The 13,628-nt window shown below is 43.8% G+C and overlaps 1 protein-coding gene across 4 annotated transcripts in view; it reads left to right on the top strand.

Moving 5' to 3' along the window:
- GMEB1 (glucocorticoid modulatory element binding protein 1) overlaps positions 1-13,628 on the top strand; it is a 49,313-nt gene that overhangs the window by 31,167 nt on the left and 4,518 nt on the right. For all 4 annotated transcript variants that reach the window (XM_066269891.1, XM_066269888.1, XM_066269889.1 and 1 more), the window contains exons 7-9: positions 4,260-4,391; positions 5,399-5,536; positions 8,031-8,153. In XM_066269891.1, coding sequence (XP_066125988.1) covers positions 4,260-4,391; positions 5,399-5,536; positions 8,031-8,153 — 393 coding nt within the window. The remainder of the gene's footprint in view (positions 1-4,259; positions 4,392-5,398; positions 5,537-8,030; positions 8,154-13,628) is intronic.

Here is a 13,628-nt window from a genome sequence, read left to right as displayed (position 1 = left end):
TGGTAATCTTGGGTGGGATTTCATGCTTATTTTTTTGGAGAGGAGGATTCTGTGCTTTGAAATAGATCTTTGTTTTCTTTCAAATGATTCCTATTGGCTAGCCCTTCCTTATTTCTTTCTTGCAATGCATGATAAACATTAGAAAGATGGTTCGGTAATTAGAATGCTTGTTTACTGATCTTGCTTGGGTGCTACTTAGTATTTCTCTGAAATTATATTGTTTGGGCCTGACCAGGCAGTGGCACAGTCTATAGAGCGTCAAATTGGGATGGGGAGGACCCAGATTTGAAATCCAAGGTTGCCAGCTTGAGCGCAGGCTTATCTGGTTTGAGCAAGGCTCACCACCTTCTGCCCAAAGGTCGCTGGCTTGAGCAAGGAGTCACTCACTCTGCTGTAGCCACCCCTCCCCCTTCAAGGCACATATGAGAAAGCAATCAATGAACAACTAAGGTGCCGCAATGAAGAATTGATGCTTCTCATCTCTCTCCCTTCATGTCTGTCTGTCCCTATCTGTCCCTCTCTCTGTCTCTCTCTGACTCTGTCACAAAAAACAAAAACAAAAACAAAAAAATAAAATTAGATTGTTTGGAAAATCCTTTACTCTACTAGTGGTCAAAACAGAAAGGTAGATTAGAATGGGGTTTTCAGCTGTTGAACTGAGATGTATCAAAGACGATTTATCCTTTGCTGGGATGGACTCTGGAAACTGCTGTAAGGATCAAAGAGCTCTGCCTGGATGGGTTCCAGATAACCAAGCTAAGGCTTCCTCACACATGAAACAGGATGGGCACATACTTAATTTCAGTATTGTTGAGTTTGGGACTAGGACTGCCTGCCCATTTCCAGGAACGAGGTAGCCGTGTGAGACTACTGTTAAAGATTCAGTTAGTTCAGCTAGAGACTTAGGGCAGCTAAGATTCTTAGGTAGACTATGCATTAACTAATTCCAGAAGACTTACAGATATGCCTGACAGAGTTGTAAGAATGCTGAAGGATATAAGGGAAGCACTATGCTTTCAAACTACCTCTTGAGCCTGACCTGTGGTGGCGCAGTGGATAAAGTGTTGACCTGAAATGCTGAGGTCGCCAGTTCGACACCCCCAGCTTAACTGGTCAAGGCACATGTGAGAAACAATTACTACAAGTTGATGCTTCCTACTGCCCTCCCCCCACACATACTTTTTCTCTTTCTCTCTAATCTTCTCTCTCTAAGAACAAAAATACAACTGCCTCTTGAGGTTTCTTTTGGTCAGTCCTAATATTCTGTGAGAAACAACTGGGTAAGTAGAAGCTACATCTTTTGGAACCTAAGTTCCTTTCAGGAAAGTATAAAATATCTAGCAGTTTGAATTTTTGTTCATCTCTCACTTGAAAAGTAAAAAATGCTGGAAAATTACTTATTTCCTTTTTATTTTTCCCAAACTCTTTTACTTAATTGATTATTCATATTGATATTACTTCTTTGCTTGGTTATTGATATCTTCCAGCATGTAGAGTCCACATTTGTTTTTATTTATGTCTGAATCAGTGTTTTTTTTTCAATTCTTGGTTTACATTTTTTTTTTCATTTTTTCTTTACAGAGTCAGAGAGAGAGAGAGATAGGGACAGACAGACAGGAATGGAGAGAGATGAGAAGCATCAATTATCAGTTTTTCGTTTGAGAAGCATCAATTATCAGTATCATTGTGACACCTTAGTTGTTCATTGATTGCTTTCTCATGTGTGCCTTGACCGTGGGCCTTCAGCAGAACAAGTAAATCCTTGCTCAAGCCTGACCTGTGGTGGCACAGTGGATAAAGCGTCGACCTGGAAATGCTGAGGTCGCCGGTTTGAAGCCCTGGGCTTGCCTGGTCAAGGCACATATGGGAGTTGATGCTTCCAGCTCCTCCCCCCTGTCTCTCTCTCTGTCTCTCTCTCTCTCTCTCCCCCTCTCTCTCCTCTCTAAAATGAATAAATAATAAAATAAAATAAAAATTAAAAAAAAAAAAAATCCTTGCTCAAGCCAGCGACCTTGGGTCCAAGCTGGTGAGCTTTGCTCAAACCAGATGAGCCCGCACTCAAGCTGGTGACCTCGGGGTCTGAATCCTGGGCCCTCCACATCCCAGTCCGACGCTCTGGCCACTGCGCCACCGCCTGGTCAGGCAAATTTTTTTTTTTTTAAAGGGTTTTTTTTTTGTATTTTTTCGAAGCCGGAAACAGGGAGAGACAGTCAGCCAGACTCCCGCATGCGCCCGACCGGGATCCACCCAGCACGCCCACCAGGGACACGCTCTGCCCACCAGGGGCGATGCTCTGCCCCTCCAGGGCATCGCTCTGCCGCGACCAGAGCCACTCCAGCGCCCGGGGCAGAGGCCAAGGAGCCATCCCCAGTGCCTGGGCCATCCTTGCTCCAATGGAGCCTCAGCTGCGGGAGGGGAAGAGAGAGACAGAGAGGAAGGAGGGGGTGGAGAAGCAAATGGGCGCCTCTCCCATGTGCCCTGGCCGGGAACCGAACCCGGGTCCCCCGCACACCAGGCCGACGCTCCACCGCTGAGCCAACCGGCCAGGGCCTGTTTTATTTTTTTTTAATAAGAGAGAAATAGGAAGGGAGAGAGATGAGAGGCATCAACTCATAGTTGCAGCACCTTAGTTGTTCATTGATTGCTTTTTATACATGCCTTGTGGGGGCTCCAGCTGAGCCAGTGACTACTTGCTCAAGCCAGTGATCTTGGGCTTCAAGACAGCAACCTTTGGGCTCAAGCCAGTGACCATAGGGTCATGTCTATGATCCCATGCTCAAGCCGGTGACCCTGTTCTCAAGCTCGCGACTTTGGGGTTTCAAACTTGGAACCTCAGTGTCCCAGGTCAGCACTCTATTCATTGTACCACCATGGTCAGGCTCTTTGTGTAATATCTTAATACACAATCAATAGCAAAAATTTTTTTCCTCTGTGAATCTTCTATTTGTGGTCTCGTCTGATCTGATTTTTTTGGGTCTCATTTCTCTTGCTTTTGCTTACATAGGCTGCTAAATAAGTTATAGCAACTTCAGATAGTCTAGATGGTTAGTAACAAACAGGCCTGTTTTTAACAGAGCTCTTGGCTAAGCACCATACTTTTCTCTTAAATTATTTTAGGTCCTTTTCATCCTCACTAAGGCTGGGTCAGGCAGCCTGGCAGTTATTTACTACCTTTAGTCTTTTTCAGAAACATACTTGAGCCTGACCTGTGGTGGTGCAGTGGATAAAGCATCAACTTGGAACTCTGACTTAGTCGGTTCGAAACCTCTGGCTTTCCTGGTCAAGGCACATATGGGAGTTGATGCTTCCTGCTCCTCCCCCTTTCTCTCTTCCCCATCTCTAAAATGAATAAATTTAAAAATATTAGAAACATACTTACCCAGAGAGAAGATTGTTCTTTTGTGGTTTTATGTTACTTAAAAAATACTTTTTTTTTTTTATTTTTTTTTTATATTTCTGAAGCTGGAAACAGGGAGAGACAGTCAGACAGACTCCCGCATGCGCCCGACTGGGATCCACCCGGCACGCCCACCATGGGGCGACGCTCTGCCCACCAGGGGGCGATGCTCTGCCCATCCTGGGCGTCGCCATGTTGCGACCAGAGCCACTCTAGCGCCTGGGGCAGAGGCCACAGAGCCATCCCCAGCGCCCGGGCCATCTTTGCTCCAATGGAGCCTTGGCTGCGGGAGGGGAAGAGAGAGACAGAGAGGAAGGCGCGGCGGAGGGGTGGAGAAGCAAATGGGCGCTTCTCCTGTGTGCCCTGGCCGGGAATCGAACCCGGGTCCTCCGCACGCTAGGCCGACGCTCTACCGCTGAGCCAACCGGCCAGGGCCAAAAAATACTTTTTTAAGTTTTTTGAAATTACTGATTTTAGAGAGAAAGGAAGGGTGAGAGAGAGAGAGAGAGAGAGAGAGAGAGAGAAAGAAACATCGATCTGTTCCTGTATGTGCCCTGACCAGAGATTGAACCCACAACCTTTGCCTATGGAGCCAGCGCTCTAACCAACCGAGCTATCCAGCCAGGGCTTAAGTTACTTTTCATAGTAATAAGAAAACATTTTTTTTTGCAAGGTAGGTTTTCTTTAGAAAATCCAATATTCATACTGGCTCTCCTAGGGTTCTAGTTTTTAATATAGGGATCTGCAGGCGTAAAAAGCTAGAATGTCAAAATAACAGGGTCTCTTTGGCTGTATGAGATGGAGAATAGCTATGAGTTTTTCATAAAATTCACTGGCCTTACCTCTAATCAACTGCTTTTAGGTAGCATCACACAGATTGCCATCTCAGAAGAGAGTATGGAAGAAGCAGGGCTGGAATGGAACTCGGCTCTCACTGCTGCTGTCACAATGGCCACAGAGGAGGGAGTGAAGAAAGATTCAGAGGAAATTTCAGGTACTTTTCTATGGAGCTCAGATATCTTGCAGGATTTTATGACCTTATCACCATTATAACTATGGACCCAGAAGGCCTCTTACTTACTTTTGCTGGTTTTTATCATGCATATTAATACTAATTATAGCTGCAAACCTCTTACTTTAATCCATGCAACAGCCCTGCAAAGTCTCATTTTACACATGGAGAAACTGAGATTCAGAAAGGATCAGCAACTTGCCTAATAACAGTCACACAACCAATAAGTATCAGAACTGAATTCAGCTGAGTTAGACTCTGTAGTTCATGCTTTTCAGCCTGTCAAACTGCCTCCAACTTTGGTACATTTCTTAGATAAACCAAGCTGCAAGGTGTTAGTAAAAACAATTAGGTAGCAGTGATGTAGAAAAATGGTAAATAATGATGATTTACTTAGAGGGGACCAGGAGAGGCTTCTCATTATCCTCTGTTCATTTAACAAATATTTATTGTTGCCTATTTTTTGTTGGCACTATGCTAGATGCTAGACAGGTAAATTAAAAGACATAGCCTCTGACACCAGGGAGCTTATAACACCACCTATTCAACTGTTTTACTTTGTTCTTTTAAATATATGATTAGGGTGAGTATATCTTTATTTTATTTTTTAAATTTATTTTATCTTTAACAGTTTTATTATTTAACTTTAAAATTTAAATATTTAATTTTAAGTTAAGTTATACTTAATTAATATTTAATTAAGTATATTTATTAGAGAAACATAGCTGTTGTAGCCAGAGCCATGACAAAGTGAGGGGGTGACAAATTAAGGCAATTATCCCAAGTCCCTAGTTTGCTAAAGAGGCCAAATATTTAGGTACCAACTTGAGGCAGTTAGTATTACAAAAACTTCTTCCCTTTTCCCAGAAATGGCCCAATAAGGAGTCCTCTTGAATTGAAATAATTTTGAATTTAGCACATTTATAGAAATGTGCCTAAGTATATGTAGCATCCCTTGTTTACCTTCTGTCCTATCCTTCTTGTACCAGAGGACACTTTGATGTTCTGGAAAGGAATAGCTGATGTAGGGCTGATGGAAGAGGTTGTATGCAATATACAGAAGGAAATAGAGGAGCTACTCAGAGGGGTTCAGCAACGCCTCATCCAGTCTCCCTTCCAGGTAACAGGTAAGTGCATTAATCCTAGCAATATCTAGGATTTTATTTTATTTATGTATTTGTTTGTTTGGTTATTTATTTATTTATTTATTTAAAGTGAGAGGAGGAGAGATAGACTCCTTCCTTCATGTGCCCTGACCGGGATCCACCCAACAACCCATCTGGGGCCAATGCTTGCAACTGAGCTATTTTTAGCTTCTAAGGCAAGGCTCCAGGGAGCCATCTTCAGTGCCGGGGACCAGTGTGTTTGAACCAATCAAGCCATGGCTGAGGAAGGGGAAGAAAGAGAGAGAGAGAAGGGGAGGAGAGGAAAGGAGAAGCAGGTGGTCGCCTCTTTTGTGTGCCTGACTAGGAATCAAACCTGAGACTTCCACACACTGGGTCGAAGCTTTACCACTGAGCCAATTGCCCAGGACCAATATCTAGCACTTATGAAACACTAATAACTAGAGGAAGAGCCTGTTAGCCTCACAAAAACACTGAGGTATAGGTTTTTTGTATGTTTTTTTTTTTTTTACAGAGACAGAGAGTCAGAGAGAGGGACAGATAGGGACAGAGAGAGATGAGAAGCATTAATCATCAGTTGTTGTTTTTTTATATTTATTTATTTATTTTTACATAGAGAGAGTGAGTCAGAGAGAGGGATAGACAGGGACAGACGGACAGAAATGGAGAGAGATGAGAAGCATCGATCATTAGTTTTTCATTGCGCGTTGCAACACCTTAGTTGTTCATTGATTGCTTTCTCATATGTGCCTTGACCATGGGCCTTCAGCAGACCAAGTAACCCCTTGCTGGATCCAGCGACCTTGGGTCCAAGCTGTTGGGCTTTTGCTCAAACCAGATGAGCTCGTGCTCAAGCTGGAGACCTCGGGGTCTCGAACCTGGGTCCTCTGCATCCCAGTCCGATGCTCTATCCACTGCACCACCGCCTGGTCAGGCATTAATCATCAGTTTTTTTCGTTGGGACACCTTAGTTCTTCATTGACTGCTTTCTCATATGTGCCTTGACCGCGGGCCTTCAGCAGACCGAGGAACCCCTTGCTGGAGCCAGCGACCTTAGGTCCAAGCTGGTGAGCTTTGTTCAAGCCAAATGAGCCTACGCTCAAGCTGGTGAGCTCGGGGTCTCGAACCTGGGTCCTTCCGCATCCCACTCCGACGCTCTATCCACTGCGCCACCACCTGGTCAGGCAGATATAGGTATTATTATCCCCACTTTACAGATTAGGAAACTAAGGCTCATAGAAATTAAGTTACTTGTCCCAAGTTTGTTACTGGGTTTTGAACTCGGGTCTTGCCATACTCTTTTTACAGGTATTTTTTGCCTTTATCAATGTGCCAGAAAATAATTCTCTCAATTCTCTTTCATATATATTAATATATATATATGTATATATATATATATATATTTTTTGTATTTTTCCGAAGCTGGAGGCAGAGAGGCAGTCACACAGACTCCTGCATGTGCCCGACCTGATCCACCCGGCATGACCACCAGGGGGCGATGCTCTGCCCATCTTGGGGCGTCGCTCTGCCACAATCAGAGCCATTCTAGCGCCTGAGGCAGAGACCACAGAGTCATCCTCAGTGCCCAGGCAAACTTTGCTCCAGTGGAGCCTTGGCTGCAGGAGGGAAAGAGAGAGACAGAGAGGAAGAAGAGGGGGAGGGGTGGAGAAGCAGATGGGCGCCTCTCCTGTGTGCCCTGGCCAGGAATCGAACCCGGGACTCCTGCACACCAGGCCGATGCTCTACCACTGAGCAAACCGGCCAGGGCCCATATATATTAATATATATTTTAATATATTACTATAGGTACAATTAAATCAAAATAAGTTATGCATGTGATAACTTATTTTTTTTTATTTTATTTAGAAAAATTTTTTTATTTTATTTAGAAAATTAAATTTAATAGGGTATAAATTGTTATTATTTTATTTAGAAAATTAAATTTTATTTTATTTAGAAAATTAAATTTAATAGGGTATAAATTGTTGTTAAGATTGCTTAAAAATGCAATGAGAGTCTGACCAGGTGGTGGCTTAGTGGATAGTGTCGGCCTGGTATGCTGAGGACCCAAGTTTGAGTGCAGCCACGGGCTTGAGTGCGGGCTCATTTGGCTTGAGTGTGGGCTCACCGGCTTGAGCGTGAGATAGACATGACCCCATGGTTGCTGGCTTGGAGCCCAAAGTTACTGGCTTGAGTAAAAGATTGCTGGCTTGAGCAAGGGGTCATTTGTTCTGCTAGAGCCCCCAGGTCAAAGAACATATGAGAAAGCAATCAATGAACAACTAAGAAGCCGCAACAAAGAGTTGATGCTTCTCATATCTCTCCCTTCCTGTCTGTCCCTCTCACTCATTCTCTTACTAAAAAAAAAAAAAAAAAAAAAATGCAATGAGAGTAGTCCCCTCATTTTCAGATTGTTCCATTTTTATAAACAGCACAACAGGGAGTTGGTGAAACCTTTCTATTTTGATTCGACAGAAATATCTTTTGTTTCGAATAGATGCTGCTGTTCTCAACAATGTGGCACATACATTTGGTCTAATGGACACAATTAAGAAGGTTTTGGACAACAGAAAGAACCAAATAGAACAGGGAGAAGAGCAGTTTCTCTATACTCTGACAGGTATGTATAATTATCTCTCTTCCTAGGTGGTATACTAATATCCTTGAATCTTGCCATTTCTCTTTTCTTTCTTTTTTTTTTTTTTTTTGTTAAAGATTTTATTTATTGATTTTACAAAGAGAGCAGAGGGTGGGGAACAAGTAGTATCAACTCATAACTGCTTCACTTTAGTTGTTCATTGATTGCTTGTCGTATGTGCCTTGACCGTGCAAGCACAGGGCTTCGAATTGGTGACCTCAGCATTCCAGGTCAACACTTGATCCACTGCACCACCACAGGTCAGGTTGAATCTTGCCATTTCTTTGTTGAATACTATTGGGACTGGCTTGCTTCTTTCATTGCTTCTTTCTTCCCCCAGCCCCAACTCCCCCTCTTTATCTTTTTCTTTCTTTCAGTTCATGTAGTATCATTTTTTACTTTTTCTTTATACACAGCCCCAGGCTGGGTGAAATGGTGGGAAACAGAGGAGGTACAAAAGAAAAGAGAAAGAAGCCTGCCTCGCAGTACACCTATATCTTTTGGAGAATTAGGATGTCTGCTAGAGTGCTCCATTAACCCAGTAATATTGGTGGTGGCAAAAGAAACAAATTGGCCTGACCAGGCAGTGGCACAGTGGATAGAGCGTCGGACTAGGATGCCGGGGGCCCAGATTTGAGACCCCCAAGGTCACTAGCTTGAGCGTAGGCTCATCTGGTTTGAGCAAAGCTCACCAGCTTGGACCTAAGGTCACTGGCTCGAGCAAGGGTTTACTTGGTCTGCTGAAGGCCCACAGCCAAGGCACATATGAGAAAGCAATCAATGAACAACTAAGGTGTCTCAACGAAAAACTGATGATTGATGCTTCTCATCTCTCCGTTCCTGTCTGTCTGTCCCTGTCTATCCCTTTCTCTGTCTCCGTTAAAAAAAAACAAAAAACAAAAAAACAAATTGGCTTTTATCCTTTTATATTATTATTACTGAGTTTTTTTAAATGTATTCACCATTATTTGTGGTAATTAATTATTAGCACATGGATAATTTAACTCTTTATCAAGTACTTACTTTGTGCTGGTCTCCAAACTTGATTTTTGAACTATAATGTTGAATACTGAGGGCCTTCAAGGAATTCAAGGGAAAGCAGACATAGAAATAAGTAATGCCTGATTGGTGGTGGCGCAGTGTGTAAAGGATCGACCTGGAATGATGAGGTTGCTGGTTTGAAATCATGGGTTTGCCCGGTCAAGGGATATGAGAGAAGCAAGCAGCTACAATGAATTGATACTTCCTGTTCTCCCCTTCTCCTTTCTCTATCTCCCTTTCTCCCCCCTCCCCTCTCTGATATCAATAAATAAGTAAAATGCCCTGGCCAGATAGCTCGGTTGGTTAGAGCATTGTCCCAGTACACAAATGTTGTGGGTTTGGTTTCTGGTCAGGGTACATACAGGAACAGATTGATATTTCTGTCTCTTTCTCTCCCTTTCTCTCTCTAAATCAATTTAAAAATTTTTTTTTAAAGAAATAAGTAAAATGAGCAGACATAGAAATAAGCAAAAAGTTTTGTGACAGAGGCATATAGTGGGTATGGTGGAAGAACAAAGGGAGTTATCATTTATACCTAGAAAGACAGGCTTTTGAAAGAGGTAAAGCAGGTGAAGGCTGAAAAACAAGTCAGAGGTACAGATGATCATCAGCTTTTTTTTTTTTTTTTTTTTACATGGACAGAGAGGAAGTCAGAGAGAGGGATAGACAGACAGGAATGGAGAGAGATGAGAAGCATCAATCAGTTTTTCGTTGCGATACCATAGTTGTTCATTGATTGCTTTCTCATATGTGCCTTGACCGTGGGCCTTCAGCAGACCGAGGAACCCCTTGCTCAAGCCAGTGACCTTGGGTCCAAGCTGGTGAGCTTTTTGCTCAAACCGGATAAGCCCGTGTTCAAGCTGGCGACCTCGGGGTCTCGAACCTGGGTCTTCCACATCCTAGTCCAACGCTCTTATCCACTGCGCCACCACCTAGTCAGGCCAGGCTCATCAGCTTTTTTTTTTGTATTTTTTGTATTTTTCTGAAGCTAGAAACGGGGAGAGACAGTCAGACAGACTCCCGCATGCGCCCGACCGGGATCCACCTGGCACACCCACCAGGGGCAACGCTCTGCCCACCAGGGGGCGATGCTCTGCCCCTCCAGGGCGTCACTCTGTTGCGACCAGAGCCACTCCAACACCTGGGGCAGAGGCCAAAGAGCCATCCCCAGCGCTGGGCCATCCTTGCTCCAATGGAGCCTCGGCTGCGGGAGGGGAAGAGAGAGAAAGAGAGGAAGGAGAGGGGGAGTGGTGGAGAAGCAGATGGGCGCTTCTCCTGTGTGCCCTGGCCGGGAATCGAACCCGGGACTTCTGCACGCCAGGCCGACGCTCTACCACTGAGCCAACCGGCCAGGGCCCTCATCAGCTTTTGATGTAGAATATATTACAGTCAGTCATAAAGCCCCAAATCAAGAAAGATCATTTGATAAGAGAACAATATAAGTTATTTTAAAGTTATTTTTATACCCAGTTTAAAGATTTTATTTATTGATTTTACAGAGACAATAGAGGGAGAGGTGGGGGGAACAAGAGGTATCAACTCATAGTTGCTTCACTTTAGTTGTTCATTGATTGCTTCTTCTGTGTACCCTGACCAGGCAAGTTCATGGTTTCAAACTGGCGACCTCTGCCATCCAGGTTAACACTCTAAGCCCAACCTGTAGTGGCACAGTGGATAAAGTGACAACCTGGAATGCTGAGGTCACCAGTTCAAAACCCTGGGTTTGCCTGGTCAAGGCACATATGGGAGTTGATGCTTCCTGCTCCTTTCCCCTTCTCTCTCTCTGTCTCTCCTCCTCACCTCTCTAAAATTAATAAATAAAAACAAACAAACAAAAATAATCCACTCTATCCACTGCAGCCTGGCCCAGTTTATATTTTAAAATCAGTTTACCAAGTACTGTCAGAGATACCCTTTTTCATTTGATCCTCCTAAGAATGTTGTTATAGGCTAATATCCCTATTTTACCAATGACACAGTAGAAGGACAGAGAATAAATTATTTACCTGGGGCTACGATACTGAAGCCTAAAGTAGAATTCTGTCTTTTTATTCCTAATCCAGTACTATCTTCTACCTTGAAATTTACCACCATCTGAAAAAATAGTCTTTGTCAGGATTGTAGGCTTCTGGTTCATTGTCCATATTATTGTTTTAGATAGTTTTAACCATAGTATACATAGTTTTGTTTTCTGATTTTTTCATTATGACATATTAATATTTTTCCGAGTTGCTATGTAGTACTTTATCTAGATATTCTTCTACTACCTAAACAGAAGTGAAGTAGAGGTGAGGAGGAGAGACAGAGAGAGAGAAGGGGAAAGGTGCAGGAAGCATCAACTCCCATATGTGCCTTAAATTTTTTCTTTTTTTTTTTCAGTGCACAAGAAAGAGAGCATCAACTCATAGTTGCAGCACCTTAGTTGTTAATTGATTGCTTTCTCATACATTCTCATACGTGCCTTAACTGGGGATCTACAGCTGAGCCAGTGACCCCTTGCTCAAGCAAGTGACCTTGGGCTCAAGCTAGCAACTATGGGGTCCTGTCTATGATCCTGCACTCAAGCCAGCAACCCTGCACTAAAAAACCTGTTACCCTGTGCTCAAGCCAGATGAGCCCACACTCACTCTGGCGACTTTGGGGCTTCGAACCTGGGTCCTCAGTGTCCTAGGCTGATGCTCTATCCATTGCATTACTGCCTGGTCAGGCTAAATTTTCTTTAAAAAAAAAACAGTTTTATTTATTGATTTCAGAGAGAGAGAAAGGGAGAGAGAAACATTGATTTGTTCTTGTCTGTGCCCTGACTGGGGAGTGAACTTCCACCTTTGTGTGTGGGTACCAAGTTCTAACCAACTGATCTATCTGTCCAGCCAGGGTGACATTTACATTTTCAAATTTTTCTGCAGTAGCTTATTTTGTTGTAATGAATTTTGTTGCATAGCTTTTTCTTTTTTATGTCTTGTTAAACAACTTCCTAGGACTAAGCTTGAGGTTCAATAGGATTGATAATATTTTATGGATTTCTGAGAATTACTGTCAAATTTCCAAGAAAATTATACCAATTTATGTCACCAGTTTGAACTTGCTGATATTGGACATTGTTATTTATAATATTCATTGATTTAAATTTTTAAAAAGTACAGATTAAAAAATAAAATAGCCCTGGCCAGAACGCTAAGTTGGTTAGAACAGTGTCTTGATATTCAAAGGTTGTGGGTTCGATCCCCAGTCAGGGCACCTATAGGAACAGATCAATATTTCTGTCTTTCTCTCTCCCTTCCTATCTAAAATTTTTTTTTTTTAACATGAACTTTTTTAATTTTTTTAATTTTTATTTTTTTGTATTTTTCCGAAGCTGGAAACGGGGAGAGACAGTCAGAGAGACTCCCGCATGCGCCCGACCGGGATCCACCCGGCACGCCCACCAGGGGGCGACGCTCTGCCCACCAGGGGGCGACGCTCTGCCCCTCTGGGGCGTCGCTCTGTTGCGACCAGAGCCACTCTAGTGCCTGGAGCAGAGGCCAAGGAGCCATCCCCAGCGCCCGGGCCATCTTTGCTCCAATGGAGCCTTGCTGCGGAAGGGGAAGAGAGAGACAGAGGAAGGAGAGGGGGAGGGGTGGAGAAGCAGATGGGCGCTTCTCCTGTGTGCCCTGGCTGGGAATCGAACCTGGGACCCCTTGCACGCCAGGCCGACACTCTACCACTGAGTCAACTGGCCAGGGCCTCCTATCTAAAATTTAATAAATAAAAAGAAAAAATTTTGGCCCTGGCCAGTTGGCTCAGTGATAGAGCGTCGGTCTGGAGTGCAGGAGTCCCGGGTTCGATTCCCGGCCAGGGCACACAGGAGAAGCGCCCATCTGCTTCTCCACCCCTCCCCCTCTCCTTCCTCTGTCTCTCTCTTCCCCTCCCGCAGCCAAGGCTCTATTGGAGCAAAGTTGGCCCGGGCGCTGAGGATGGCTCTGTGGCCTCTGCCTCAGGCACTAGAATGGCTCTGGTTGCAACAGAGCGACGCCCTAGATAGGCAGAGCTCGCCCCCTGGTGGGCGTGCCGGGTGGATCCCGGTTGGGCACATGCGGGAGTCTGTCAGACTGCCTCCCTGTTTCCAACTTCAGAAAAATACAAGAAAAAAAAGAAAGAAAGAAAAAAAAAATTTTAAATAAAAACAAAAATTAATAAATAAAAATTACATTTATAATTGGTATCTTGTTTAGGTTCACATTTATTTGATTACTAGCGAAGATGGGAAAAATTACAGTATTTTGTAACCTTAAAAGGCAGTATTTAACTTGTCTGGTGGTTGCTAAGGTGATAGAGCATCAACCTGTGACATGGAGGTCCCAGGTTCAAAACTCTGAGGTCGCCAGCTTGAGCATGGGCTGATCTGGCTTGAGTGCAGGGTCACTGGCTTGAGCGTGG

The sequence above is a fragment of the Saccopteryx bilineata genome, chromosome 3 (genome assembly GCF_036850765.1).
Source record: "Saccopteryx bilineata isolate mSacBil1 chromosome 3, mSacBil1_pri_phased_curated, whole genome shotgun sequence".
NCBI lineage: Eukaryota > Metazoa > Chordata > Mammalia > Chiroptera > Emballonuridae > Saccopteryx > Saccopteryx bilineata.
The sequence above is the reverse complement of the archived record's forward strand: the minus strand, read 5'-3'. Positions and strand labels throughout refer to the sequence as shown.